The sequence below is a fragment of the Centroberyx affinis genome, unplaced genomic scaffold (genome assembly GCF_046629955.1).
Source record: "Centroberyx affinis isolate AG114_WGS23_722 - 3 ecotype Tasmania unplaced genomic scaffold, CSIRO-AGI_Caff_v1 ptg000939l_1, whole genome shotgun sequence".
Classification (NCBI taxonomy): domain Eukaryota; kingdom Metazoa; phylum Chordata; class Actinopteri; order Beryciformes; family Berycidae; genus Centroberyx; species Centroberyx affinis.
The window spans coordinates 41,271-67,068 of record NW_027279514.1 but is presented as its reverse complement, the minus strand read 5'-3'; the positions used below and the strand labels follow the sequence as shown (position 1 = coordinate 67,068).

At 42.8% G+C, this 25,798-nt stretch overlaps 2 protein-coding genes across 3 annotated transcripts; both read right to left on the bottom strand.

Annotated features, from left to right (window-relative positions):
- Positions 1-2,361: 2,361 nt before the first annotated feature.
- On the bottom strand, positions 2,362-15,863 carry faxcb (failed axon connections homolog, metaxin like GST domain containing b). The gene is made up of 6 exons (XM_071521905.1): positions 15,604-15,863; positions 11,909-12,044; positions 11,499-11,695; positions 5,550-5,767; positions 3,373-3,489; positions 2,362-2,675 (listed from the first exon to the last, which is right to left on the bottom strand). Exons 1-6 carry the CDS (start codon positions 15,861-15,863, stop codon positions 2,362-2,364), a joined length of 1,242 nt encoding a protein of 413 aa, XP_071378006.1.
- A 2,590-nt stretch (positions 15,864-18,453) lies between these two features.
- Positions 18,454-25,110, bottom strand: coq3 (coenzyme Q3 methyltransferase). Of its 2 annotated transcripts, none has more exons than XM_071521903.1 (6): positions 24,873-25,110; positions 24,047-24,187; positions 21,916-22,015; positions 20,711-20,971; positions 19,746-19,905; positions 18,454-19,108 (listed from the first exon to the last, which is right to left on the bottom strand). In XM_071521903.1, exons 1-6 carry the CDS (start codon positions 25,055-25,057, stop codon positions 18,909-18,911), a joined length of 1,047 nt encoding a protein of 348 aa, XP_071378004.1. In that variant the 5' UTR covers positions 25,058-25,110; the 3' UTR covers positions 18,454-18,908. The 2 variants fall into 2 exon arrangements, with proteins under 2 accessions (XP_071378004.1, XP_071378005.1); XM_071521904.1 differs by having other exon boundaries at positions 24,047-24,184.
- Between the last annotated feature and the right edge of the window lie 688 nt (positions 25,111-25,798).

The window sequence follows — 25,798 nt, the reverse complement described above, 5'->3', positions numbered from 1 at the left end:
AGTATGGTACAGCTTGTCACACGTACAATATTTACATTACCCCAGCTGTAATGTTACAACATGGTTCCAATAACAAGACATCTAGATTTAATATGGCTTGATAAAGCGGTCCAACTTGATATGACGACCAGACTGTATGAGGCGATGGCGTGGATTCAACAGCACGCCACCCAGGCCAGAGGGGCGGGAGGCAAACCACAGGATGCTGTTATGGAAGAAGTCGTTTCTAGTGTCTGATTCCCAGTGATTGGATCAAATTCTGGCCGGCCATCACTAGACACCAGTGTGGTTTACCTATCCAAGGCTCCTCCCTCATACCTCTTTTTGTGACTCCCAGTCACGTCTCCTCTATATATGCACCACAATCTTTTTACAACCATCATATTGCTATTGCAAGCACTACCACCAAACCCAACTAGAAAGACAAAAGCAAACACTTGCTGAAATGTTTTGGTCCATTTTGTTTCCCCCCAAGATTAACTCCATGGAGGTAAAGGGTTTTATTCCAACCGCAGTGACGATTCTGTTTTGTTTGGTATTTTGTCAAAGTGTCTCTGTAAAGACTTGTTTACTTCTTCATCACATGGTTTCTTGATGACAGATGGAGACAAACATTCACACCCAGTAACATTCACATACACACAACCAAAATAAATAGTATGGTACCCCCACAGCACAACCTTCATTATAAGCGTCCTGCATTACTGATTTACATTTTTATATTTTCCATTCATTTGGCCTGTTCAGTACCTTCATAGTAGATCGATCCCGTTAAATAAGGTGAAAGTAAAATTCCACTAGTGCAAAATAATGTCTCTCTTTGAGAGCAATAAGGAAACAAAGATCAACACAAAAATACCTTTGACATAAGTTTATCTAGACAGAAAAATAAAGTGGCACTGATATCAAATTATATTAGAACTAAGACTCACTATAACAGAGTAAAAACAAACTGCATTCACATTCACCCGCTTCTTCAGTCTGAGCACTAAGGCTTGTTTGTAGCTCAGTCACTGGCTCAGACTCATTCTACCCTCAACACAAAACATGTTGCATATGCAAGCATGCATGTGCACACACACACACACACACACACACACACACACACACACACACACACACGCACATACTAAACACACATTTTTGCACATAATGATGCACAAAGCAGGTAATCATTGAATGGGAGCCATAACATTGGAGTTTAAGACTGAGGGAGAAATAATTGGCTGCATCAATCTATCCACACACAGTCCATGCTGAGGGCCTCACAGGGGAATGACCTTGATGCTACAGACTGGAGCAGACACCAGGCTGACTGCTAACACCCCCTAGTGGTCAAATACAATAATTGCAGCTCTTCACCTCCACTGAAAAGATGTTGAAGTTAACGACCAAAAGCCCCAGCAACTTTACCAACAATGCTTTGCCAGCATATAATTACTTAACAGGGTAAAACAGGAGTAATAACTAATTCCTGGCAATTGAAACAGGCACAAGTCTGCTTCTCTTTCCCACTTCGTTTCTATAGGCCTACAGGTGAATCTCATTTTTAATGGGGTTGTGGCATAGTGGACATACCCATACATCACTTTCTGAGATGAATTCCTTTCAGAGGAATTTAGATAATTGTATGGACTGATGATGTCACTGGAGGAAATGTTACAGGTCTTCCCTACATGGCATTATAGAAATTATATAACGGTAAACTTAGAGCATGGACTGCCCCTCCATGTCAACTCTGCTTTCTGTTTAACACAGGGATGATTGACAGCTGAGACTTAGTGGCTGTTCCTTTTAGCCAGATGATTAATTTCCACCTATTGGAATGGGTTTGTGCGTTAAGACACAAGGTAGAGTGGTAATTAGTTGCATCATTTCATAGCAAGTGAAGCGCCACCTGTCTTATCTACAACACTCAGTGTTTTAATATGTCTGATGTCTTCTCCATACCTTTACCTTTATAAGATGTTTACTTTCCCTCTACATTTCACACCAGCTTCCGTTTCTTAGGACAAGACAAATAAGGCAAAGAGAAGCTGCCACAGTGACAGTTCTGACAGTAAGGGAGGGGACAAACCGTACAGTATGAGTTATGAGGTTCAGTTCATATGCTCTGCATATAAATACCCAGTTTGTCCATCAGACAGTTACGCACAGTTACATCATTAGGATATTGAATTCTGTCATGGGATGGAGAAGTTGGAATAGTTTCTTCATCTGTGAGAGCTGCTGTCCTGACCGGTGGGACAGCCAGTGTGTCCCATCCATATTCGTTAAGCAAAACCAACAGCAGCCTGAAGCGCTGACTGGCTCAGCTTTCTGTCAGTCTGACTCTGTCGGCCGATCCCGGCCATTCTCACTTCAAACATCCAGGTCCGGAATCGTTTCCTCCTTAAGCTGAATGTCGTTATCGGAGCCCGTACCCACGTCCGAGTCGAAGAGCGAGTGGTCCGAGTCGGGGGAGTGCGTGTGCGCGGCCGAGCGGCTGCTGGAGTCGCTGTCGTCCAGAGTGTCAGTCCTGGAGAACAGGCCGAAGTCCAGCAGGCCGGTGGGCGAGCCGCCGGCGCTGCTCTCGCTGTCTCCATCATAATAAAGATCCTCCACCTCCACGAACCACTCAGGCCAGAACCGCCTCCGCATCCGCTCACAGAACATGGCCAGGTTGATCAGCTCACCTGTCGACAACAACACACACAGCAGGTTCACGCTTACTGTGCGCTCGTTTATACACAGGTAACACCAGCTGGAGGCATTACAATGAGTGAGCACTTCAGTTGTTATGAGATCATTCAGCACAGCGACAGGAAAAAAAGGCTTTTCAAACTAGTTACTGACACTGTGAGTTTGAGGAGGAGGCAGAAGACACACTGGGGATACATTCTGAGACGTTTTATGTGTTCTTTTCCCTTTACTAAGAGTTCTTTCATCAAAAATGAAGTATCAACCTGATGACAGTGAAGGGGCATGATGAACTTGATTTTTGACATTACAAGCTCCGATTTCATGTTCACTCTTTGATTTCCATTTTTCTCACTTTCTGAGAACAAAAGAGACTCCAGTGTTCCCCGCTCTAAACAGTGTCTTGGGAGGACATGATGAAACCAAGAATCAAAGCCTGTGTCAGTAACACTCCATTGCAGCAGTATATTGTTGCCATCTAGTGGGCGAAACAGACAAATACTTCTATGGCAAGCCAGCTGGGGAAAACATGAATACTCATTATACTTACATAAGTAGGTGGGAATATTATAGCTTAAAATAAAACAAAACAAAAAAGGATAAATATGCGATGTTTACATGTTCACTAGTAGAGTATTCAGCTGTACTTAACTGATGTGTATGTAGGCAGGAATAGCGAACACATCCACTGACCTTTGATGAGCTGCTCTGGTCGTGTGCCAGGCAGAGTCCACATGGCCTGGGCTAGATGCCCAAACACTGTGGCATCTAATGTTGATATCTTAGTACCCATGAAGTACTTCTTATCTCCTAGAGGACACAGAGGAGAAACAGCAATACTGCATTTATGGTGTTTATAAGAGTGGACCCCCCGTCATCCTCCTTCACCCGGCCAAATGTTTTCTCCTCATTAGACCTCTATTTGAATAGGAAAGAGCAGACAGTTAAAAAACTATAAGTGAGTTACTTTTAAAAGGAATGAGCTACTTTACTTTGTTACTTAACTTAAAAGTAACTAGACAAGTAACTAGACAATGCTGCTGCGTTCTTGATTATTGTTTTAAAATGCAACGCAAGACTATTGTTCTGCTTTTAAAACAGTAAACCAATCTCATTTACATAGATTGTGTTTTTTCTATTAGCAGCATGCTGTCTGCATGAGATGCCATGGGATTTTCACTTTTTTTTCTCAAATCAGAAAAAACACCTGCACAGTCTACACTTGCACATTAAATACTATTGGGACTAATTTGCTTGAACAAAAATGAAACAATATGAAAGAAAAATAAAAGCAACAACATTCTAATTTCAAAAACTAATAATAGATTACAAGAATTAAAAAACGAACTTGAAACTAGTTACCACAAACAAGTAATATGAGTACTTTTAACACAATACAAAGTCACACGTTAACCCCAACAATTCTATCATGGTATCGGCTATAAACACTTAACCATCCAGTGGGCAAGCAAAACAACTGAGAACAACAGCGGTTACTAGGTAATACAGATATAGGTGATACAGAATTTTGAAGTAAGGCCAAGTACAAATCATTGGTATGAAACTCTTTTCTGACTTTAAAGATGACTTACACTAAAATCAATAATCTTTCTTTGCCCCTTTAGAGATTATAATACATCACAAACTAATTTCTTCTTGCGCTGGAACAGCTGCACTTTCGGCAGCACTAAAACTTTTTACATTCACTCTTTTGGCACTTAGGTCTGGAACAGCACACGGTGCAACCATCTGCTGAAATGATGATGTTGGTACAGAAAGTACTGATGCATTCTGTCAGGGAGAAGCTTTCCATTTTACAACTACCGGCCATCCATTACAATGATACAAACAGATTGATGCAAATTATTTCTCTCTGCAGCATCTGACTGCTTGTTGACGTCTCACTCAGATATTTTATCCCTGTGCCTTACTTCCAAACCTTTCCCTCTTTTCATTCACGCACACACATGTTTTGTACTGACATATATAAAAACAAATCTTTGGTGTGTGTATTATAAATATTTGCACCATAGGAGGAAATGTATGTCAATATTTTATACTTTCATATATATTCTAAATGCTTTTACATGTATTACATGGTACAGAAATACATTTGACATGAAATCACATGATACTTATCCCAGGACACATTACTCATGAATATACTTAGTGATATTTTAAAACATATACTCCTCCCAGTATACAGTATACAGTATGATACAGTATACAGTACATAAATATATCACATTTTTAATTAGCTATATATATTTACTCATATTCTGAAAGGCCACATATTTTGTTTGCGTATGAGGAGGGAGAAATGTGTATTCTTATGTATTCTAGTCTGATTTCAGATGTGAAACATTAGAGGATTACTTCTGAGAATACCTTTAAAGTGAAAGCCAGAAACTCACAAGGCCATTTAAATAGTGGCAGGCAGAAATCTACATCTTCAGAAAATGTGGCACCAACAAAAATTTGTGTCTGTATTTTTCTGAACTTTTGTCCTGTAATTTTTCACTTTTTCTGATCTGTAACTTTATACCTCAAATGTGGCAAAGCAATCCAGAACTATGATGAGGTAACTAGTAACTGTAATGGAATACATTTTTAACAGTAGCCTACCCAATTCTGGCAATGGTAAAGGTTTGGAAAAGAAGGCAAGAAAGCTCATCTAGCACTTGTGCAATTTCACTTCAGATCTGCACACACACACACACACACACACACACACACACACACACACACACACACACACACACACACACACACACACACACACACACACACACACACACACACACACACACACACACACACACACACACACACACACACACACACACACACACTCCCTCTCCCCTCCATACCCAGCAGGGTGGCCAGCGTCCTCATGTCCTTTTCCATCAGGGCGTACACCTCCTCCTTGGAGAAGCGTCCGATGCCGTGGCCGTACATCTCCCTGCGCACCATGCTGCCGTTCAGGTGGCTCAGCAGCCACTTGAGCGTGTCGCTCAGCGGGCCGCTCATCGCCAGCAGCTTCTGGGTTTCCTCCAGGTTGTCCACCCACTGGCAGTAGGCTATCGTCCTGGAGAACACACCAAACAGACATCACATCACTACCAATTCAGCATCTTTACACTGGTTACCTGTTAGCTTCAGAATTGTCACTTTTAAGGCATGGATGCAGCTGGCATCAATCTATATTACAGAGCTTTTAATTATTAGCCATATTAGCCGGATCACAGCCTGAGGTCCTCGAGGAGTCTAGCTTAACAAGACGCACTTGAGCTGCCTAATGTCCCGCCATAATCACCATGACATATTGAACATAACCAGCTATGCTAATGATGTCATCAATTAAGCTAAGTAATGCATTCATTACCAAATATTTCTATGTCAACATACTTGTCTTTACAAAACACATGGACAGGATTAAGATGAACACCGTATCTAAAAGCATTAAGGATTTATAGTAGCTTCAAGAAATCAGTTTTTCCTTATTAATATGCAAATTTATGCAGCAAGGTGCTACTAAATTTAACCAGATCATCTACTCTATAGGGGTATCCTGTGGTGTAAGTATGAAGTTTCTATCATCTATTGTTACTGTTAAGGATGCATCTACACACAGACAGACACACAGACACACAGATAGACAGATGCCACCATGACAACATACTGCAATGCCCCGCATACCATCTGCCATGGTGGTGGAACAAGAGGTTCCTATTGGCTGCTCCAAAGTCTAGATTAAAAACTAGCTGTGATCAGTTCTTTGCCATCAAGGCTGCTACACTCTGGATCAACCTGCCAAAACAGCTTAGGCTGCTAAATCTGTATCTTCTCTTAAATTACTTGTTAAAACTCAATTTTACAGATTGGCTTGTATGCATTGATACTCCTTTGTAAAGACTTTGTTCTGAAAAGTGTTATGTGAATAAAGGTTATTATTCTAAATATATACTGCATTTTCATAAAGATATATACACTACACACACTCAATTCAGGATGCATCCACAGACGCTGCAGAAGGCTATTGTTGTGAAAAACATTAAAGTTCTGGTATCCATCAGCAGTAGGTTGTTGCTCTGCACACACATCTCCAGAAATGTAACATAAGATTTACATCCCTCGCTCAGCAGATCTATTTGGCTGCCAACAATTTTATATTAATGAGGGCAAAAAATACTATTTACACACCAACAGGCTAATACAAGTTCCATCCCTTATTTAATTGGCAGTAGTCTATCACACAGAATATTCACTAAGTTACTGGTATCATGCTGTCTTCCTGCAAACATATGCAATACATACACATTATAGTACATCTACCCACATTATGTTTACATTTATATGTTGAAACATACACAGATGTTACCAGCGAGGATTGTTTCTGCACACATGCTGTCTAAAATCTACAAATCTCCTGTATGTTACAGCATTGCCAACTGGCAGTAGGCTCTTGTTCTTGAGAAAACATGAAACATATGTTTATCACTTTCATTAAGCCATGGTCCTGGTAGTGAGGTCGTTCACCATCTGCCAACAGGCAGCAGGCTAGTGGGACCAAGTTCACATGACGTTATAGCATCTACCCAGATGCTATCAAGTTGGAGAAACATAAAAATGCTAGTGATGTTCTGTCCTGTAATGTAAATCGTGTAAAGCGTTTGCATTTGATATTTTAACTGCGCTTCTCTGTAAAACCTACAGTAGAAAGTTCAAGGATACTGAATTGAACCTAATTCCAATTCTGAAAAAAAGAATGAGGCCTTCTGAACAGATCCATGGTGTAGTGATGTGGTGAGAAAAATAACAGACAGCCCCACTGCCCTATTACCAACCAAGCTTTATGTCTATTGGCAGCTAGCCTGCGCCTGATCGATAACAGTACAGCACCGCTTCCTCCTTCCTGCGTCTCCTTGACCATTCATCAGCTATACGGCTCTCAGCTCACTGCCAGGAGCCAGCATCGTATATTTACCCTTCAAGCTGTCAGGTTGTTGTTATACATGAGGAAACGCTCAGGGTCTGAGAGCCGGCTGCTCATGCAGGAACAGGTTAGAGGAGGCAAGGTGACTGTGCGCCCATCCGAGACATTCAATTAAGGTGCTGGGTTAAAAACCGGATGAATAAAATAATTCCACTCATTGTTACATTGCATGCTTCCTTTGTTGAACCGTTCATTTATTGACAAATTCAGGGTTTGGGAGAAAATAGCAGAATGCAGATTCCCTCTTGCTTGGGTTAGAAAAAAGTGAGCTCAGAAGGCAAATGAGCCAATCAGAGAGCTGTTTCATAGCAGTAGACAGTCACAGTCCTACGATCCAACTTCCGTAGGCAGAATTTGGACTCATCGCTGAACATAACGTTCCTCCACATGTTCAGGTTCCAGTGCAGGTGTTGCCGACACCAGCGCAAACGGGCCTGACGGTGAAGGGCAGTCATGGCAGGCCTCCTGGCAGCCCCATGAGCCCGGAGATCGGCTGCGTGCGGTCTGTTCCGGATTGTCTGGGCCGAGAGCCGTGTGCCATATCGTCCTGCAAACCTTGACTGCAAATCTGTAGAAGACAGCCTACGGTTCCTAAGTGTTGAAAGGGTGAGGAACCGGTCTTCTTGGGGTGTCGTCTTCTTGGGACGCCCACTTCGCGGTCTGTCTCTGACATCCCCCGTTTCATGGAACTTGGCCTTCAGTTTGGAGATGGTACTATGGCTCACTCCAAATAATGCCGCAACTTGCTTTTGTGGAACACCAGCTTGAAGTTGCCCTATCGCACAGGCCTTATCGAGATCAGACAAACGTGGCATGCCGATTCTTGGAGCAGACACCAATTGACCACTGTAGCAGGGCCCATGCTCACAGGTGCTGCCAATCAGGTGCCAATCAGGTACCTGATTGTCAGCACCTGGGGGTACCGGAAGCTCAAAACAAGAGTCAATAGCAACAGCAGAATAAGCTGTTTGGCATTGGCAGAGAAGATTTGGCAAATTTTACATGAGCGCAACCCACATACTCAGCTGTGCTGCTCATCCCGCAAATGCATGTTCCTTACAAATGGGGCACCATTTAAAAGGGAGATAAACAGGCTTTCCAACGGTATAAAATGTATTGCCAAGAAGCATTGTTACAACAGAGAAATAATCTACCAAACACAAATTTCCGAACTTTTTGTTCGATGTTTATGTAACATTAGGGAGTTGCAGCCCCTTTTCCACCAATCACATCTCAATTGTCTCAAAGCTTAATAATACTTTAACTTGTCTGCTTCTGTTTATCTCCTCCTCTGTGATTGGTATAGATTCAATAAGGGATAATGGCTTTTTCCTGGATTCACCTCATCAGTGGACTTCATGAAAAGAGGAAGTGTCCCTATTCGGTGTGTAGTCTCTGTGCAGCCAGCCTGTGTCATACAGCTCCTGGTGAGTGCAGACACTAACAAGATTATGCTGTTATATTCCTGTACAGTTGCATTTTTCCACACCACATTATTACCCTCATTAGCGGAAAAACCTATTAGCCTTCCCCTTTAACATGCTGAAAGCCCGGGAGCCCCAAGCGATAGTTGTGCCGGTACAAACTAACCCAGGGTGTTGTATGACTGTGAGAGAGTGGGACCTCTTGTCTGAGCCCAGACCCTCTGTCTCCAGTCTACAGTCGGCTGTGTGACTGTGTGTGACTGGTCGCTGCAGGGAAATTGAATAAAAGCATCTGGCCTACATCTCTGGTGACTGTCCAGCGGCCACACACTCCTTTCTGTCCTGTTACATGATCTGCTGTCCTCAGAGGATCTGCTGTCCTTTACAGGTTTAGCAAAGAGTTGTTCATATACAAAAAGCTCAAATACTAAAAGACCTTAGCCTAATAATAGTGGATCTCATACAGTCAAAAAATATCTTGTGAACACTAGAAAGGTCAAGGGATTTTGAGGTCTAAGAAAAAGGCCAACAAGCAAATATCATTTGAGAGGGTAAATACAATTTAAATCAGTATCATCTTTTAAATCACTTCTTAAAACTAATTTTCATTTTTCTCTCATAGACTTGCTTTTATGCAAATGACATTTTATTGTTTTTTGACCTCCCTTTTATGACTCTTGCCTTGCTTTTATATTTCTGACTATTACTTTTGCTGTTGATGACTTTTTTATCCTTTGTAAAGTGCTTTGTAAAGTAAACACACCACTAGACAAGCCCGGTCCTGCTTTTGATAGATGTTGAGTGGATGTAAGTGCTGTAAGCATGATTTTATCATCATGTATAATTCAATGATTGATTCATTAATTGATTGATTCATTCATTCATTGTCTTTACCCACTTATTCCTATTCAGGGTCTTTGCAAGGCTATTTCTCCTCTGTTGACCATAATCTCTAGCAAACTAATCATTTCAGTGCAGAGAGACATGGTAGAACATGGGCATAAGGCACAGTTGCCATGGTTGCCACCTCCGCAATTTCCTGCGACCGTTGTTATGGCAATATCAATCAAGCAAATTGATGGGTCTGAAACGCTGTGTGTATGATCTCACCCTGCCTTAGTGCTGCTGCGAGCCTGCAACTGGCCACACAAAGAGCAACAAGCCGCCACACTGCCCTTTCCTGACATAAATTATTCAATCAATAGGCCTGTATGAGGGTCTAAACATAGCGCAGGATGTGAAGGGGGGCAGAGAAAGGAGGTGGGCCAAGGAAAGAGAGGGAGGGGAGAGGCAGGTTTCATGAATGACTTCAGAATTGTTATGAAATTCACTGCTCACTACACACACGGAAAACAAACCTGCCTGTCTCCCAGTTACGCAATTTCCCACCACTCCAGGAAGAGAGAGAGGTTACACATATCACATCATCAGCTGCTCCTTCATTTTCTTTCACATCAAAAAACCTAAAAGCCTTACATGTGAAGATCCAATGGTTTAACTCAAAATGCCTCTTGAAGCTATCCAGAGATCAATCAACAGAGGGGAATAGGCGACATCATGTTGATACAGCTGGATTGAACGGCGTTAGATCAGGGTGTGTGTGTGTGTGTGTGTGTGTGTGTGTGTGTGTGTGTGTGTGTGTGTGTGTGTGGAGGGGGGGGTGATGATGGATAGAGCTTTTAGGTAATGGAAAACACCCTGTGTCGCTCTGGGAGCAGGAGGCTGAATGATTTCCTAGCAGCAGTGTCTTTCTGCAGTGACTCACCAGAGCAGAGGAAGGCTGATGACAGAATACTGATGCTCAGAATACAGTTGGTCAAAATCGTGTACTGAATAGAATAGAATAGAATAGAATAGAATAGAATAGAATAGAATAGAACAGAATAGAATCCAAGTCACCCCAAAGTGAATTTGTTTTGAACTGGCATCATTAATCCTGTAATCCCATACAGGCAGGGTGTGCTAGGATTTGTAACACTAATATAAAATAGAAATCTAAGAATCAAAATCACTAGAAGCATAATTCTTTTAGCTGTTAAAATCATTTTAAGATAATACATTGTTCTTTTAATAAAAGCAATGCAGGCTCATGATATGGTTTGCCATTGAGATTATTAGATGTTGATGATGATGATGATGAATGATGTTTAAATCATTAGAGATCACTGGATGTCTAAATGCTATTTTGCCACTAAAATCACAAAGGGTTCATGATATGCGTCTTCCCATGAAATCACAGAGGAAATGTCTTAACCCACTGAAATCTCTGAATACTCCGAGTTCCTAATAGGTTGCCAGAGAAACTAATGCAATGCTTTCAAGACTGTGTATTCTAAGTGACTAAATGAGAGGTGTGGTGTTACTGTAAGCACAGTAAGACAGTGAGATGAGAGACTCACCAGTAGAGGTGTTCCTCCACCATCTTGGTGACGGCGCGGGACACGGCTCTCTCCTCGGGGGTGAGGTTCTTGTTGAGGTTGACGCCCAGCTTCTCCTCCAGGAAGTCCACGATGAACTCCGACCCTGAAACCTGCTGGTGGTTGTACTCGATCCAGGGCATCTTGCCCTGTGGCGACAGCTTCCCATCAAAGTAGTTCTGCAGAGGGAGGGAGACGGATCAATGGGAGAAGGTGTAGGCTTCTAGGTATGTTTTCAGGACAAAAAGAGCGTTTGTTGCTGCAGGTAAACATGCCAATGGCTTTCTCTTATAAAAATAAAAAAACATAAAATGAAATAAATGAACAGCTTGTTAAGAGTGATCTCCTGTAGCTCTATGACAAACACTGAAGCAGAGTCCATTGAGTTTCACCTGGTAGGGCAGGTCCACCATGCGCAGGTAAGTCTCTATTTTGAGGCAGAAGGGTGAGAGGCTGGGTACGCCATTCTTTGGCCTGGAGAACTGGTGGAGGATGATGGCATCTTTAGAGTCCAACTCCTGCTCTTTCCTAAAACACACACACACACACACACACAGACAACAAAATCCTTAAAGGAGAACACCAGTGTCATTTAGAGCTTTACCTCATTTACTTCTGTCTAGTTTTCCTCGATCATTTTGCAAATACTGTATGTGATTAGGTTTTTCAACATTTACTCATTTTTTGTTGTTTTGAATATACAAAATTTCCAGTGTCAAACCTATCTTAAAATTAACTGCTGTCCTGGCTAACAACAGCTCCCTAAATAAAAAGACATGCATGTGACAACAAAGTTTGTAAGGTGACGTGTTTGTGAAGGATTATTTTCTGGCGGAGACTTCCATTTCTTCCTGTGGGTGTCAGGTGATTGACAGTAAGCAGAGCGGAACGACAGCGTTGATATGAAAACACCCAACTAATTAAATAACAACAAATAACAATTAAATAACAATAAAACAGAAAACTTTGACAAAACCAAATTAAGGCTTTGTGTTTACTGTGATGGATTATCTACTTCAGGCAATTATCAAGTCTGTGGATGTTGTTTTTTAACTGTATGAGGAATTAATGGCAGCAAATGGCTTCTTGTAAGGAAAACAAACCCTGATATCCCGACTACGCTGACTGTGTGCAGACACCAGGAATAATGGAAAGGAGTGGGGCAACCAAGACAACTGGCACAAACCTAAAAAAAAACACCAGTATCATCCTTCAATAAACAGGTAAAATTGCCAGAAGTCTACCTTGGACGGACCAGCACTATTACCTGTTTTCTAGGTCAGCCGGTGTAGTGAGATAAATACCAAACACTACTCTGCTTCCACATAGAGTCTGCTGCTGTCCTCCAACCCAGCTGCCTAACTCTAACTCTGTCCTCTGTTTCAGTTTGAGGCTCTTAGAAACCTTCCTGGGAGGAGAGGCTCTCACCTGTGGCTTATTATAGCATGATGACACAGCAAGGACGGTCTCTGCCTCCCTGAGCTCTGTTTTTCAAACGCTCCCTACACTCATACACACCTACATATTCTCAGCGCCTCAGCGGGCTTCACTTCATTAACTCTCAAACAATCATTTTGCACAGAGACCTACATGTGTACCTAATCCTAGGACACTTAGTCCTGTGCCGTTACCCATGGAAATAAGAAAAATACATTATGTTAAGTACATTGCCAATAGCTGTTTTTTTAACAATGTTTAACCGTTTTTAGTGTGAATTTGTGTTTTGAAGTAAAACAATTGGGGAGAAACCTTTTAGAACCAACAATCACGATGAGGTTGGTTTTTTCTTGATTGGCGCTATCTAACTATTTGAATTGAGCATTTGCGGAGGATTTTGTTGATACTGCTCCTCTGTCTCATGATGCCCACTGAGCTGAGTGGGCATTAAGTGCCTCTGTTTAAATCAGAAAAACTGACAAAACACGTAGTCACACTGCTCCAGCTTTAAGCGAACACACTACAGGATGAGATGAGATAAGATGGTACTTTAAAAAGATATCAGAAGAGGCATATACAAAAGAGACGACAGTTTTTAAAAATCTAAATTTGATTTACATTGTCAATCCGATCTAGTGGCCACAATAAAATTGTGGAAACTTCACTTATGCCCAGGTTTATTTTCATTTCCATAACACTTAACCATGGCCTAACTAGAACTTGTATGTCAGCTTAATAGAATAGGATTTCATGTCATGTCAAACCTGTGGGACCCTGATCCTAATGTATGAGGGCATAAGCTGGTATTCGTGCAGCACATAGGAAGTGGTGAAAAGAGTTTTATTGACTCGCCCCAGCTTCCTTTTTTGCAGGCAGGAAGAAAGGTCAGGTTTTGTGGCTGGTTTGCAATCTTTGAGCATCTCTCCGGCGGTGACCAAAACTGACACATATCTTTAAGTTTGAATAATTTAACATAACTGTACAGGGGGATGGCAAACCCATACTTACCCTACGCCTTATCTAAGATCATTTTATGAATAATATATCCCATGAAAGACAAAATGGCCAAGTGGGTAGCCCTCATCGTAAAGCTATAGCATGTTTAGGTTGACATCATATTGAATGAATTGATGAAATGTATCCTCTATGCTGGACTTTGCAGAGGCTTTTGGACAGGGATGCAGTGGAGGATAAACCCACCTAAACTCAGTTTACCCATCTTTTTTTTAGGCTGACAGAAACCTTTATGGCCTAAATGCATAGTAGTATACACTGTAAGTAGTATGATGTAAATTATATGAAAAGTGGGTCTTTTACAGTAAAAAAAGCATGCTTTTCTGGAAGTGTTATTGATTCGTATATATAGTGGTGGTTGTTTGCCTTATGATGATCACTAAAATCTTTTTATGTACCACTACATATCACTGAGCTTATTCAGATCTTACATTTTGGTGCTGAGTTTTTTAAGGAAGTGCCTCAAGAACAACAACTACAACTGTAATGTATCACGCTCCTCCTAGTGTCGCTGTCCACTGTACTATGGTGCTGAAATGTCCCGCAATGTCTCTGTATGCAGCTGTTCACTATAACATGGTGCTAAAACCATCCTATAATGTCTCTATCCACTGTCTTGGCTGAAACTGTTAGGAAATGTCTCTGTATGTTGCTGTTCACTGCATTATGGTGCTGAAACTGTCCTATAATATATAATGTTCTTGCAAAAGCCTTCTGAAATCCCCCTGTAGGTGTGCCTAAGGTACAAAGAGCTCTATGAAACGTGAATTATCTGTCATGGAAGGACACAGAGCCTAAAGACTGCCTACTGTGGCATGACTGCTGCCAACACATCACATGGCGCTAACAGATGATGCTGGCGGGCTGCAGGTCCAGCCTCAGTAGCCTACACGTGATTCAGCAATGTTTCCGCACGAAATGCAAGGTTACACAGATTATCATAGAGAGGGAGGGGGGAGAGAGGGAGGGGGAAGGGGGAGTGAAAGCAGAAACTAGCAGGCCACTGTTACAGGATGTACTTACTCTGGTACTGGCCTAACCCAAAATAACCCTCAACTGATGAGCACGCATTCACCGCACTAATAGCCCCGATCTAATCATTTTTGCATCAAAGATTAATCAAATCTCATCCCGATTCATCCGCTTGCATTAGAAGGTATAGCTGGAAATGTAGGCGTTTGTTTTTTTTTTTTTTAATGCAAACACAGGCAGCAGCTGTCTGTCTCACGGCGGTTCAGTAAAGGTCGCTCTGAAGCCGCAGCGCCACAGTAGCGCTTCATTTATTTCCACTCAGGTGCCGGCGGAGGCACCACGGGACCTGGCACACGCGGGCAGACGCGTGATTCAGTGTTTTTTTTTTCCACCTAGTCTCGTGTCCTTGGAAAGATGAAAATATTGGGCCGAAACCTCATCAACAATCGCGAGATCTACATAGAAATTAAACCCTACAGGCCTATGGATTAGTAAATAGTTTTATGACAGCCCATCCCAATGACACGAATCAATCACTGACTGTCGGCGTGGGTTTGATTTGCCATCCAACCCGCAGCTGTGTGAATACAAAACCCAACAGATGATAATGCTGGTGATGAAGCAGACCCACAGAACCACACAGGCTCGAGTCTACATTACCTACCTGATAGCGAGCAGCTCATGCAGTAGGTAGGCTGCAGCGGCCAGCAGGGCCCCCCCGGTGATGTAGAGGGTCTTCTTCCACCAGGAGTCCGAGCCCAGAGCCGACATGATCCCGCCGTAGTCCTGCAAAGGGAAGGCGATGATATAGCCATACAAAGACTGGTGCTGGTCGGCGCCGCACAGCCCGAGGGGCAGGCTGTGATTCCGCCCGAGCTCAACCACACACGGCCGGGAAGAGGCGAAGCCAGCACCCCAGTACATCCTCCCTCCCTCCGTTAGAGCCCCCCCGCTTCCTCCCTCCTGCAGCCCCCTTTCGGCTTCATCAAAATGCCCCGGCGGTGGTTCTACGGCATGGCGACGTTGTGTTTATTTTCCAGACAGACGTAAGGAGGAGGCTACACATCCTCGTCTCCCCAACTCCAGGATGATGCCCCGCACCCAGCTATCTTTCCTCCGCAGGTTTTGGAGATCAGTGTCAAGCGAGTCAGCGTACAAGAAGACTTCCGGTCCAGATTTTCACAATAAAGCCCTTAATGAGGAACATACTATTTTATGTTAAGTTCTTAATCTGATAACTTTAGTTTTCGTTGTTCTGTACATCCCAATACTTAGGGCGTGTTTGCTGTATTCATACTGCTTCAGCTTCAGCTGCTTTGTCCTGTGTTAAGGAAAGTGGGTTTGTTTCGATAGTGACTAGCTACTACTGTCCACCTGTCACACGGAAAGTAGCACAAATCAGTAACAACTACAGCCATTTCTTACAATACTTCCATTTTGAACACAGCGCATCAACTGATATCAACTGCTTTTAACTTCTCTACCACTACTTTATTCTGTTTCATTCTGGCTGTTGTAGTAGTGAATTGTTTGGTCATGTAGCCTGTGTTAATGTTTTACATTTATATTTATTGCTTAATTTTTATTTATCTTGTGCAGCATTTTTTGGCACCAGGCTAATTCTGCACTACTCGGTGCTCTATAAGTTTACGTTTCTTCTTCCTATTTATTATTATTAGGCCGTATTGCCTTTAATGTAGAAAATGTAGTGAGGGAAAAAGCAGAATAGTGTATACATGCCCGCTTAGCCTATGTTTTCCCTAAAGTGACAAATTGTAGACTTTATTTTGAAGGCAGTATCGCCACATATCCGGTCTTGTTCTCGCCAACTCTGGCAGCTTGACGCAGCTGGCCTTTTGTCCGTTCCAATGGGGAAGAGTGATGTTACCCCGCCCTGATGAGTCCATGCATCCCAGTGAAACCAGTAACTCTAACAACAGAGCTGATAAACAAATTGCCTATATGGGCCTGCAAGAAATGTGCTGAATTGTGATTACAGTCTTTATCATACCAACGGAGGCTATAGGCTTCAATAATCTGAAGAAAAATCACTATAGCCTAATATTCCTATAATATTCCTAGGGACTTATAGTGTGTCTGTGGTACTCCGTAATGAGTTTATAGTGACTTTATTATACTTTATTTCCTATGGTATATCACTATAGGATTTTTCATAATCCTTTGATGTATAGTAGTTGCAGGTTGTAAGGTTTTGCTGTGATATTTTATAGTATCCTTCTAAAATGTATTATGCTATGGTATTACTCTAGTTCTTTGTAAGGGGTGCGATGATAGTTTAGCTATGGAGGCTAGAAGAGAAAACCTAAAAAGTAGCCTAATCATCCGTTAAATCTGTCCATTTGTCGGCTGAGCTTGATTCGTTCAAGGCAGTTCATTGACCACAGGCAGTAGCCTACATAAATAATTCATCACTGAATGGACCAGCAACTTAATATAGGCACGGTAAATCAATAGGCCTACAGGTAGGCACAACCACGGGCTGTAAGCCTATACTCACTCTGGAACAACTTCGGAAGTGTAAGAAGACATTCATCTTGACGATGAAATCCACCGGATCCTCTTTCGTTCTCGGTTTCTTCGAGCATGCCTAAAGATGGATATAGTCAACTTTGATTGAGAAAAGAAGAAAGATCCTATGAGGTCGGATACATCACCGTCGGTCCCCCTCAGATGCCAAATAACCCTCGGCTCCCTTTAATAAAAAGCAGACGCGCTCAATCCGTCCGGATCAGTCGTCTAGAAGCAGGACAGCACGAGCTAAACATTGCATTGTATTCCAATTATCGTACAATCCACGCACCAGTTTCAGTGGTACTGCTGTTTGCAACGGGTTTACAATTGTGCATCAAAGTCTTCGCGGCAGCCATGGATATTGCAAGTTACGTGCGCGCTCCTGCGACTTAGTGAGCGCGCATCCGAGCCTGAGATGTTTGTTGTTATTGACTATTTATATGAACTGAACAGCGATGGCGTTGGTGTAATAAGCATGCACTATTTTTACTTGGCTAAATATCACATGTATGTTGATTTAATATATATACAACAATTCTAATCAAACACTAAAGCAAGGCTTTGCACAGCTCTCAAAATCTGGCTATTGGTCTTTTTAAGAACATTGCTCAAGCATGACTTATTCTCTGCCATGGGCTTGATTTGGATTATGTAATAGTTCCACGTGAGACCAATTATAATCCCAGTGTCAGAGGATGTTCCCCCTCTAGTGTGCGGCCACAACTTCTAAAGGCTTTAGCATCAAAAATGCTCTCCAGTGTGCAGCCAAAACCACACTGAAATCAAATTCGGTGTAAGCTGCCATGTCCTAATGAAAACGGATTTTTTACATTGATACTAGCCAATCTTAGGAAATCTTACCCCTGAGAGGATAATTCAATAGAAGATATGACTTATGGCAAGATACAGCCTAAAAATGGCATGCTGATTCAGTACAACAGATTAAAAAACGACAGAAGAACAATTTCACATTTGATGCCACAGAAAATACATGTATTTTTAATATCTTTTTAGAGATACTCCCTTGCTCAGAACAGTGAGCATTAAAAACTCTGAAACTGTGGGATAATACAGCTGCACCACAACAGCACTGAATTACATACTGTATTTAGAGGATGTATGGGTGCCCACCCTCAACCTTGCACAGCTTATGAAACAGCTTGCAACAATCTGCCATCTCCATAGTAAAGCATCATCCCAACCTGACTGAAAACCAACTTCATGAAATCTCATCATACTCAGATTAACTTGGCAACTATGCTACATCTTCCCTTCCTCTCCACCTCTGACTCTTTGGTGAGGCTGTTGAGTCCCTTCCCTTTCCTCCTGTAACACCAGTCTCTGCTGCATCACAGCGGGCCTCTGGGAAGCTGGGACACTACACATCCGATCTTTTTTTTTAAATTTATTTTCCTACTGATTCCCCAGCGGTCTGGGTCAGTTGTGTGCGGCTGCAGCGTGGGCTTGGTACTCCGGGTCTGGGCTGTCGGCCTCGGCCTCGGCCCGGTCCGGCTGGGGTTCCTCTCTCAGTTTGACAGCGTGGAGGGCGTAGTTGATGGCGGTGCTGTCGGTCCAGCTCCAGCTTCCCGACACCGGGTTGTACATCATTCCCCGGACAGACTGCACCGAGAAACCATCTGGGAGGAGGGGGGTTAGAGAGAGAGGAGAAGGCATGAGTGTAACATGAGACAGAGTTAATTTTAGTGGCTGATCAGTCACAAGCTAGAGGTATGTGCAGTTAATTTGAAATGAAATATCACTTCAATTCAACTTTATCCTCTCCAAGTGGAGACTCTCCTTTAACAGTAATACTTCAAATTTAGGGGAACAAAGACAATTTTAAAGAGGGCAACAGTCCCCCCACAAATGATGCTGTCCCTCTCTGGGACAATATGCAACAAATATGCCCCTTGTTTTGAGCTTTAAGTGTGGCGCCCCCCTTGGGCCAATCAGTGTAATTCTGAAAATGGCAGAATGTGGTGGTAAGATGCCTCATTCCCCCAAGTTCTGTCAAAATCTGTTCAGTGGTGCCTGAGGTATCAAGCGTGACACATGGACCAACAAAAAAACTGATCTATACAAAAACTGATCTATACAAAAACTGATCTATAGTCTCCTCAGATGTCACCATGGAGGCATATTAGACTAAAACAATAAAAACAGCAACAGTAGTATGATGGTATATGTTTTCTTTAATTGAGTAGGGTAAAAACAGCTTGGAGAGGTCTATGAGTGAGTGAAGGGGAAGTGTACGCAGGGTGAAGGAGGACTTACTGGACTCTAGGAGGCGCTCCAGATCCACAGGACTGATGAACTTTTCCCAGTCGTGAGTCCCGCTGGGAACGATACGCAGCAGCTGCTCGGCTGCAACGATGCCCAGCGCGTACGACAGGTTGGTTTTATTAATGGTGGTGATGAAGAGCGAGCCGTCTGGCTGCACACAGACAACAAGGACAGTTTTAGCTTGGAAAGTTTGAAAAGTGCACAGTGTTTATTTCCTTGATAATATTGTTTCAGAAAGTGTATTTTATTGACAATACACTGCTGCAAGGTGCATTCTGAGTCACAGAGGTATTTATAGAGTGGATTTAGTGCCTTCAGTGGACAGAGTCCAGCACACAAGACCGGAAGTCTGACTACTGCCAAACAGCAGGGTTCAACCTCGGTCAAGATTAACAATTTCAACAGGAGGCAAAACAGAAAGGAAAAGAAAGAGAGAAGAGAAATAGGAGAGTGAGAGAGAGGCTTTTATGCAGTTCATCTGCCACACACTGAACAACAATACAAGATTTCATATAAAAGCATCCCTGCAAAGATGCCCTGAAGTTAGCTACATTTTTTGAAGGTTGTCTGGCATAAGAGCATAAGTGGTTAAGAGATTTGGGCCAGAAAGAGAGATAGAGAGAGAGAAAGTCTGGTCTTGCCTTAACCAAATGGTATTAAGTGGAGATTAGGAGGCTTTGTTTTATTTTTCCTCTCAACTCATTTGTGCTTCAGCCCACTGACCCAGGAGATTATGGTCATCTGGCTACAGTTTAGATGTACAGCTTTCACTAAAGCACGCAAAGCTTCAACACAAGCCATATATACACATTACTCACATAAAGACACATGCTAACCCGTTCCCATTTAGCAGTACAGACGCAAACATCAAAAACACAAGCAAATGGCCATATGCACATTAGCATACGCTCAGATACACACACACATACTGTATATAACACTATCACAGGACGCACCTTGAGCACATGGTTGCAGCAGAAGGCGAAGGTTTCCAGGTCGGCCAGATGTTCCACCACCTCGGACGCCACGATGGCATCGAACCGGCCCGCCCCCTCCTCGCCTCCCTCCCCTTCTGCTGAGAGCTCCTCCAGGGTGCAGGCCCGGTAGCGGACCCGCTCACAAAGGTCCGGGTCGCAGGATGAATGCAGCCGTGCCGTGCCAATGCTGTCGGCCACGGGATCAATACCCAACACATCAGCTCCCAGGCGGCCCAGAGGCTGGCGAAGGAGGGAGAGAGGTGGTGATGGAGAAATTTTTTGTACCATAAAGGTGTTCCGTGTAGCATTTTTAAATATCAATATATCACTGTCAAATTAATTATGATACCTTGGTTTAATTACCATAAACAAATGAGACTATGGTTGAGAGAATAACCTGGTAACCTGGAAACAATCATTGAAGTGGTTGGTTTGTGAAATTCAGTGTCCCCTGCTGGACAAACAGGTGAACACACAGGCGCACGTGTGTGTGTGTGTGTGTGTGTGTGGAGAGCTGTGCTGTGCTGTGCTTGCTCGCCCAGGAGCCTATCTCCATCCTCCCACAGCTGATCCCTTTTGATGGGATGGGATGGAACGACGGGACGCTCCGAGACACACTCACACAGCTGAAATCTCAACAGACACTGTGTGCGTTTGTGTGTGTGTGTCTATGTCTGCATATGACAGCCTGTGTGACAGAGCCATATAAATATAGGACCTGATTTTGTCTGCCCGGATCACACAACGCTGCTGGTATGTCTTCAGTTCAAATGAAGGCCAAGACAAGAGCTCTGTCCTCGTTGGCCAGCTATCAAAACTAACAAACAGATAAACAACTGTAAACGACCGACTGTCCCCTCCACCAAACCGCGACCAGTCAAATCAAGAGAGAACGAGAATTGGGGTGACATTTTTGTATATTCTTAGCCACTGGTACGCATGTGAAAGGACTAGCGTAACAGCGCACTGCAAGCAGAATCTTATTCTACCAGACTGCTATCTGGGAAGGAAAGGCTCAATCTGATTTGAAAGGTGGCAATTCAAACAATTGGGTCTTGGTGGACAGTGTGTGGGAAAAGGGGGAGGCTGTGTATTTTGGTGTGCATCATCTGTCTGCACGTCCTTCTAATTCACACTAGGTCTGTAACCTACTCACTACAGCCTACACACACACACAGTATTACCTCTGTGAGCAGGCCACCTCCACAGCCGACGTCCAGTATCTTGAGTCCTGCAAGTGGTTTCCCCGGCTGACGCCGTCTGTGCATGTTCAACAGATTATCCCTGAACAGGTGGATGAGTAATAGGTCAAATTTCAAATTAAAAGACCCCACCACTACTACCACACACACACACACACTTCCACATAGTCCCGTCGCATTATGGACACAGTCTTGAGACAGATGCAGAGGTGTGTGTATAATTAAGCCTCCACAGGCTGTAATGCTCCTTAAGATAAGGAGGTTCGGGGATGTCAGTGCCCCAGAGAATCTCCATGTCTCCCCTGACCTTTCGCTGTCACAACCACGCCCGTATCGCCCTGAGCTATACTGTCAGCCAGCCAACAAACCACAAATTATCCTCTGGCTAAATTACAGCTGCAAATTCTCTCTTACTCCTTTTGCTCATCTCCCCACCTCCACCCCTACCTCCTGCCTTCCTTCCTTCCCTCTCTCCCATGCTGTCTGACGGCTGTCCGCCTCAGGCATGAAGCAAGAACAGGCCAAGATCTGTGTATGCATCGCCCTCATTAAAGCCCAGTTGGGATGCCACAACATTGGTGCTAGGAGTGAGGGAGGGGAGCATAGGTGTTGACATGCACCTTTATTGGCCTATCCCTTGCTTTTGCTTGTTCTCATATAGTTCTCCATAGTTGTTTTTTATAGTAGTTTTAATAGACACCATTTGCTTTCACTAAGCTCCGAACCAAAATTTCTGAGATGGCAAACTAAGCGTATTAAAATAATTCATGGAGGAGATGTGTGCGTCTACAAGAGGTTTGCTAGGCTTCGCCTAATAAAGCTTCAAAAAACAAAACAAAAAATTATTGTGTGAATGAAAACTAGTTACCACCTAAGTACATTCCTGAACCTTTCTTTTTTGGAACATTTTTGAATTATTGTGCACATTCAGAAAGCCTTCATTGGATGAACGGGTAGGTGTGTATCAGATTGGGCAAAACACTGTAGCAGCATAGCTGTATCATCAGAACCATATCAGCTTCTGCCAAAAATTAAAAAGCTAGTTTCATCAAAAACTGTCAACACAATTTTTGCTTATACTGTTTTGTTTACATCGATCGCGCCTCAGAGAGCAGAAATTCTCACCAATCACTAATTTTTTATTTTTTTTCCACCTGAAAGTAGTTCCTATGACATGGATTAGAATAAGGTGCTAAGTAAGCATGTCAAAATTTAATTGCGCTTGTACTTGTTGAAGTTTAATTCTTCAACATGCACAAATCAGTCAGTTATGATAACAAAAGGCTTGTTTATTGCCTGTTACGAGATCTGTCAAAATCTAGAAAATACAGGTAAAAGGACACTAAAAAACTAATAAAATAAAAGGACATCTACTAACTCCCTCAACTAATTGCGTAAGAGAGAGAGGACACTCTAGAAAATGTGCTGAACATTCCTCATGGCCAGTATTATCCTTTAAAATGAGGCTTTAGATGGTAAAGAAATAGTACTTCTAACAAAATATGATAAAGCAGCAACAGCCACAGCGCTGCTGCTGTGTCTCATTTAAACACAGCCTGAGGGCAAAGCCATATCAGGGAAATCAGCCGGACTCAAACACTGAAAGCAGATCTGTCACACTGTCACCATACAGACTCATCATCATCATCATCTCCAGGACAACAGAGGGGGAGGGGGAGAGCAGCGATGGCTTCTCTGGATGGATGGATAATGTAATGATTAACATGCAGGGCCCAACAGCAGATCTTATCAATCAAAATAGCCCCAGCCAGCCCCCAAAACATTGTATATATGTAGAGCTGGACGGTAGAAACGCTATTGGCTGGAAATTGGCTGATGTGTAGAGCAATACTGTCACTTTCAATTTCTACTCCTTCGCCAGTTCCTCTGCGTGTTCTTGCCCTCAAATACTACGAGGTTTGATCTCCTTCTAGGCGTGTCTTGACTCCATCAGTCGAGGCCACAGCCAGTCGATCACATGTTGACAGTGACTGGCTTAAATAAAATGGGCATTTTAGGCAATTTTATACAAATAAATAATAATCTAATATCTAATACAAAAGATATGATGAATATGGTAATGTGTATTCCCTACAAACACACATACACACACCGTATGAAAGGCACCCTTAGGTCATTCATGGAGTGGAGAGCAGCAAATTCTCCCCGTTCATCCCACCACTTGCTGGCCAGTGACTGGAACCTCTTCACCTCATCGGGGTCCACTGTGGTTTGGGAGGCTGAGCGAGCACTGCTGATGACAAACAGACACTATGTTGGCCTAAACATGGCATTTAAACATAGGGAACAAACTAGAGCCTACAGGGCCTACAGTTTTGTAAGCTTTGTCTTCACCCACTCATTCTCCAGGTTTTGCAATTTTGAACCTGGCCCAAATGCACATGCATTGAAGGATTTGGACGAATATGAAAGCATTACAATCAAGGGTGTCAAGTCAAACACACAACTTTATGGCAAAGTCCCTGCATCTAATATAATTTGCCACAAAATCTTCCAGTCCTGCTTATATTCACTAATTATCTGGGAGCAATGACTGATGACTGACATGATATTTGCATAATGTGATAAGTTATTAGACATAGGTAAATAAACTATGAGCTTCGAGGAACATTGGTCCTGAGTGCTCAACTGATGTGAATTTTTTAGCAGACTTGGTAATAGATTTCTGACCCTTTTTGCTATCATAATGCTAAAAACCACAAGCATTAAATATGGAGTCATTTAGGTACGGTAAGGGCGATACCTTTCCATACCAAAATGACACTCACGACAGCAACACATCTGAAGCTAGTACAAGCACACCTACTAAACTAGACCTATGGCAGCTGGTGTGCAACCTGTGACAAGAGCAGACGCAGCAAAACAAGTGATACTGCCTGGCACTAGATGTCTACAACCCTGACCCCTCCATCATGTACCTGATTTGACAGGGAAGGACATGTTGCCGGACCTCCAGACAGGCGCTCCTCTGCAGCCACAGTGTCCGCTGTTTACACACTGAAGTCCAGCTGAACGCGCTCCGGCCGGCAGGACTCCGGACCACACTGGTCGGTTTACGGCTGCAAAGGCCTAGCATAAGACGCCCAAACTTATCCGAGTACATGCTAATGACGCATAACACAGTTTCTTTGCTATATTTACATTTGCGTACGACGTCGGTCAATGTGACCGAGATTGTACAACCGTCTTCTGGTCGGGCAGAAACAAGGTTCGCGCTTAAAATAGTTCCTACCGGTCGGACACTTTACATCATTGGTGGGAAATAACTTCAAACTCAAGTTACATGTATATTAATATAACATTTGACAGTCATGTTTGATGAATTGTGGCCAGACGGTGGATCCCCTGCCACCAAAAATGTAATTTGTATAAGAATAAGAATAAGTAGGAAAAGGTGTGGTGTTTGTTTAATTTTAGGGGACCCGGCACAGATTATATTTTTGGATCTCTATAAAATGGTCAGTCTTGCTACTTCCACTTAAACAGAATATTTGCAGTTCTCCTTATACTTAATACTTAAATGAATATATGTTCTTCATCCTTTGATAAAACATAAACACTGCCTAAAACACCAGGTTTAGTCCTGGTCCCTGGAAATACAGTATCCTTGAAGTGTTGATCATTTTGAACCACTTTACATCCATTTCAGCTTAGTTTGATTATGGCCTTTGAGTCTTTAATTTAATCATAAAACCATTTATCTATTGCCATCAAATTCATTATACACCTCTTGAGAGCAGTTTATCTTTTTTGTAGTTTGATAGGCGATATCATTGTTGTTAAATCCATGATAATTGTACTACTCAGTTATGTATGACGTAAACCAGAAAGACACAAAAAACAG

Excerpts from the sequence above, each read along its gene's own strand:
- coq3 (XM_071521903.1), bottom strand. The coding sequence starts at position 25,057 with ATGTACTCGGATAAGTTTGGGCGTCTTATGCTAGGCCTTTGCAGCCGT. Across the intron at positions 24,188-24,872 it reads GTCCTTCCCTGTCAAATCAG|CAGTGCTCGCTCAGCCTCCC; the intron begins GTACATGATGGA and ends GTTTGTCATCAG. Across the intron at positions 20,972-21,915 it reads GAGGTGGCCTGCTCACAGAG|CCTCTGGGCCGCCTGGGAGC; the intron begins GTAATACTGTGT and ends CTCCTTCGCCAG.
- faxcb (XM_071521905.1), bottom strand. The coding sequence starts at position 15,863 with ATGTACTGGGGTGCTGGCTTCGCCTCTTCCCGGCCGTGTGTGGTTGAG. Across the intron at positions 11,696-11,908 it reads TGGTGGACCTGCCCTACCAG|AACTACTTTGATGGGAAGCT; the intron begins GTGAAACTCAAT and ends CTCCCTCTGCAG. Across the intron at positions 2,676-3,372 it reads ACCAGAGCAGCTCATCAAAG|GTGAGCTGATCAACCTGGCC; the intron begins GTCAGTGGATGT and ends TGTTGTCGACAG.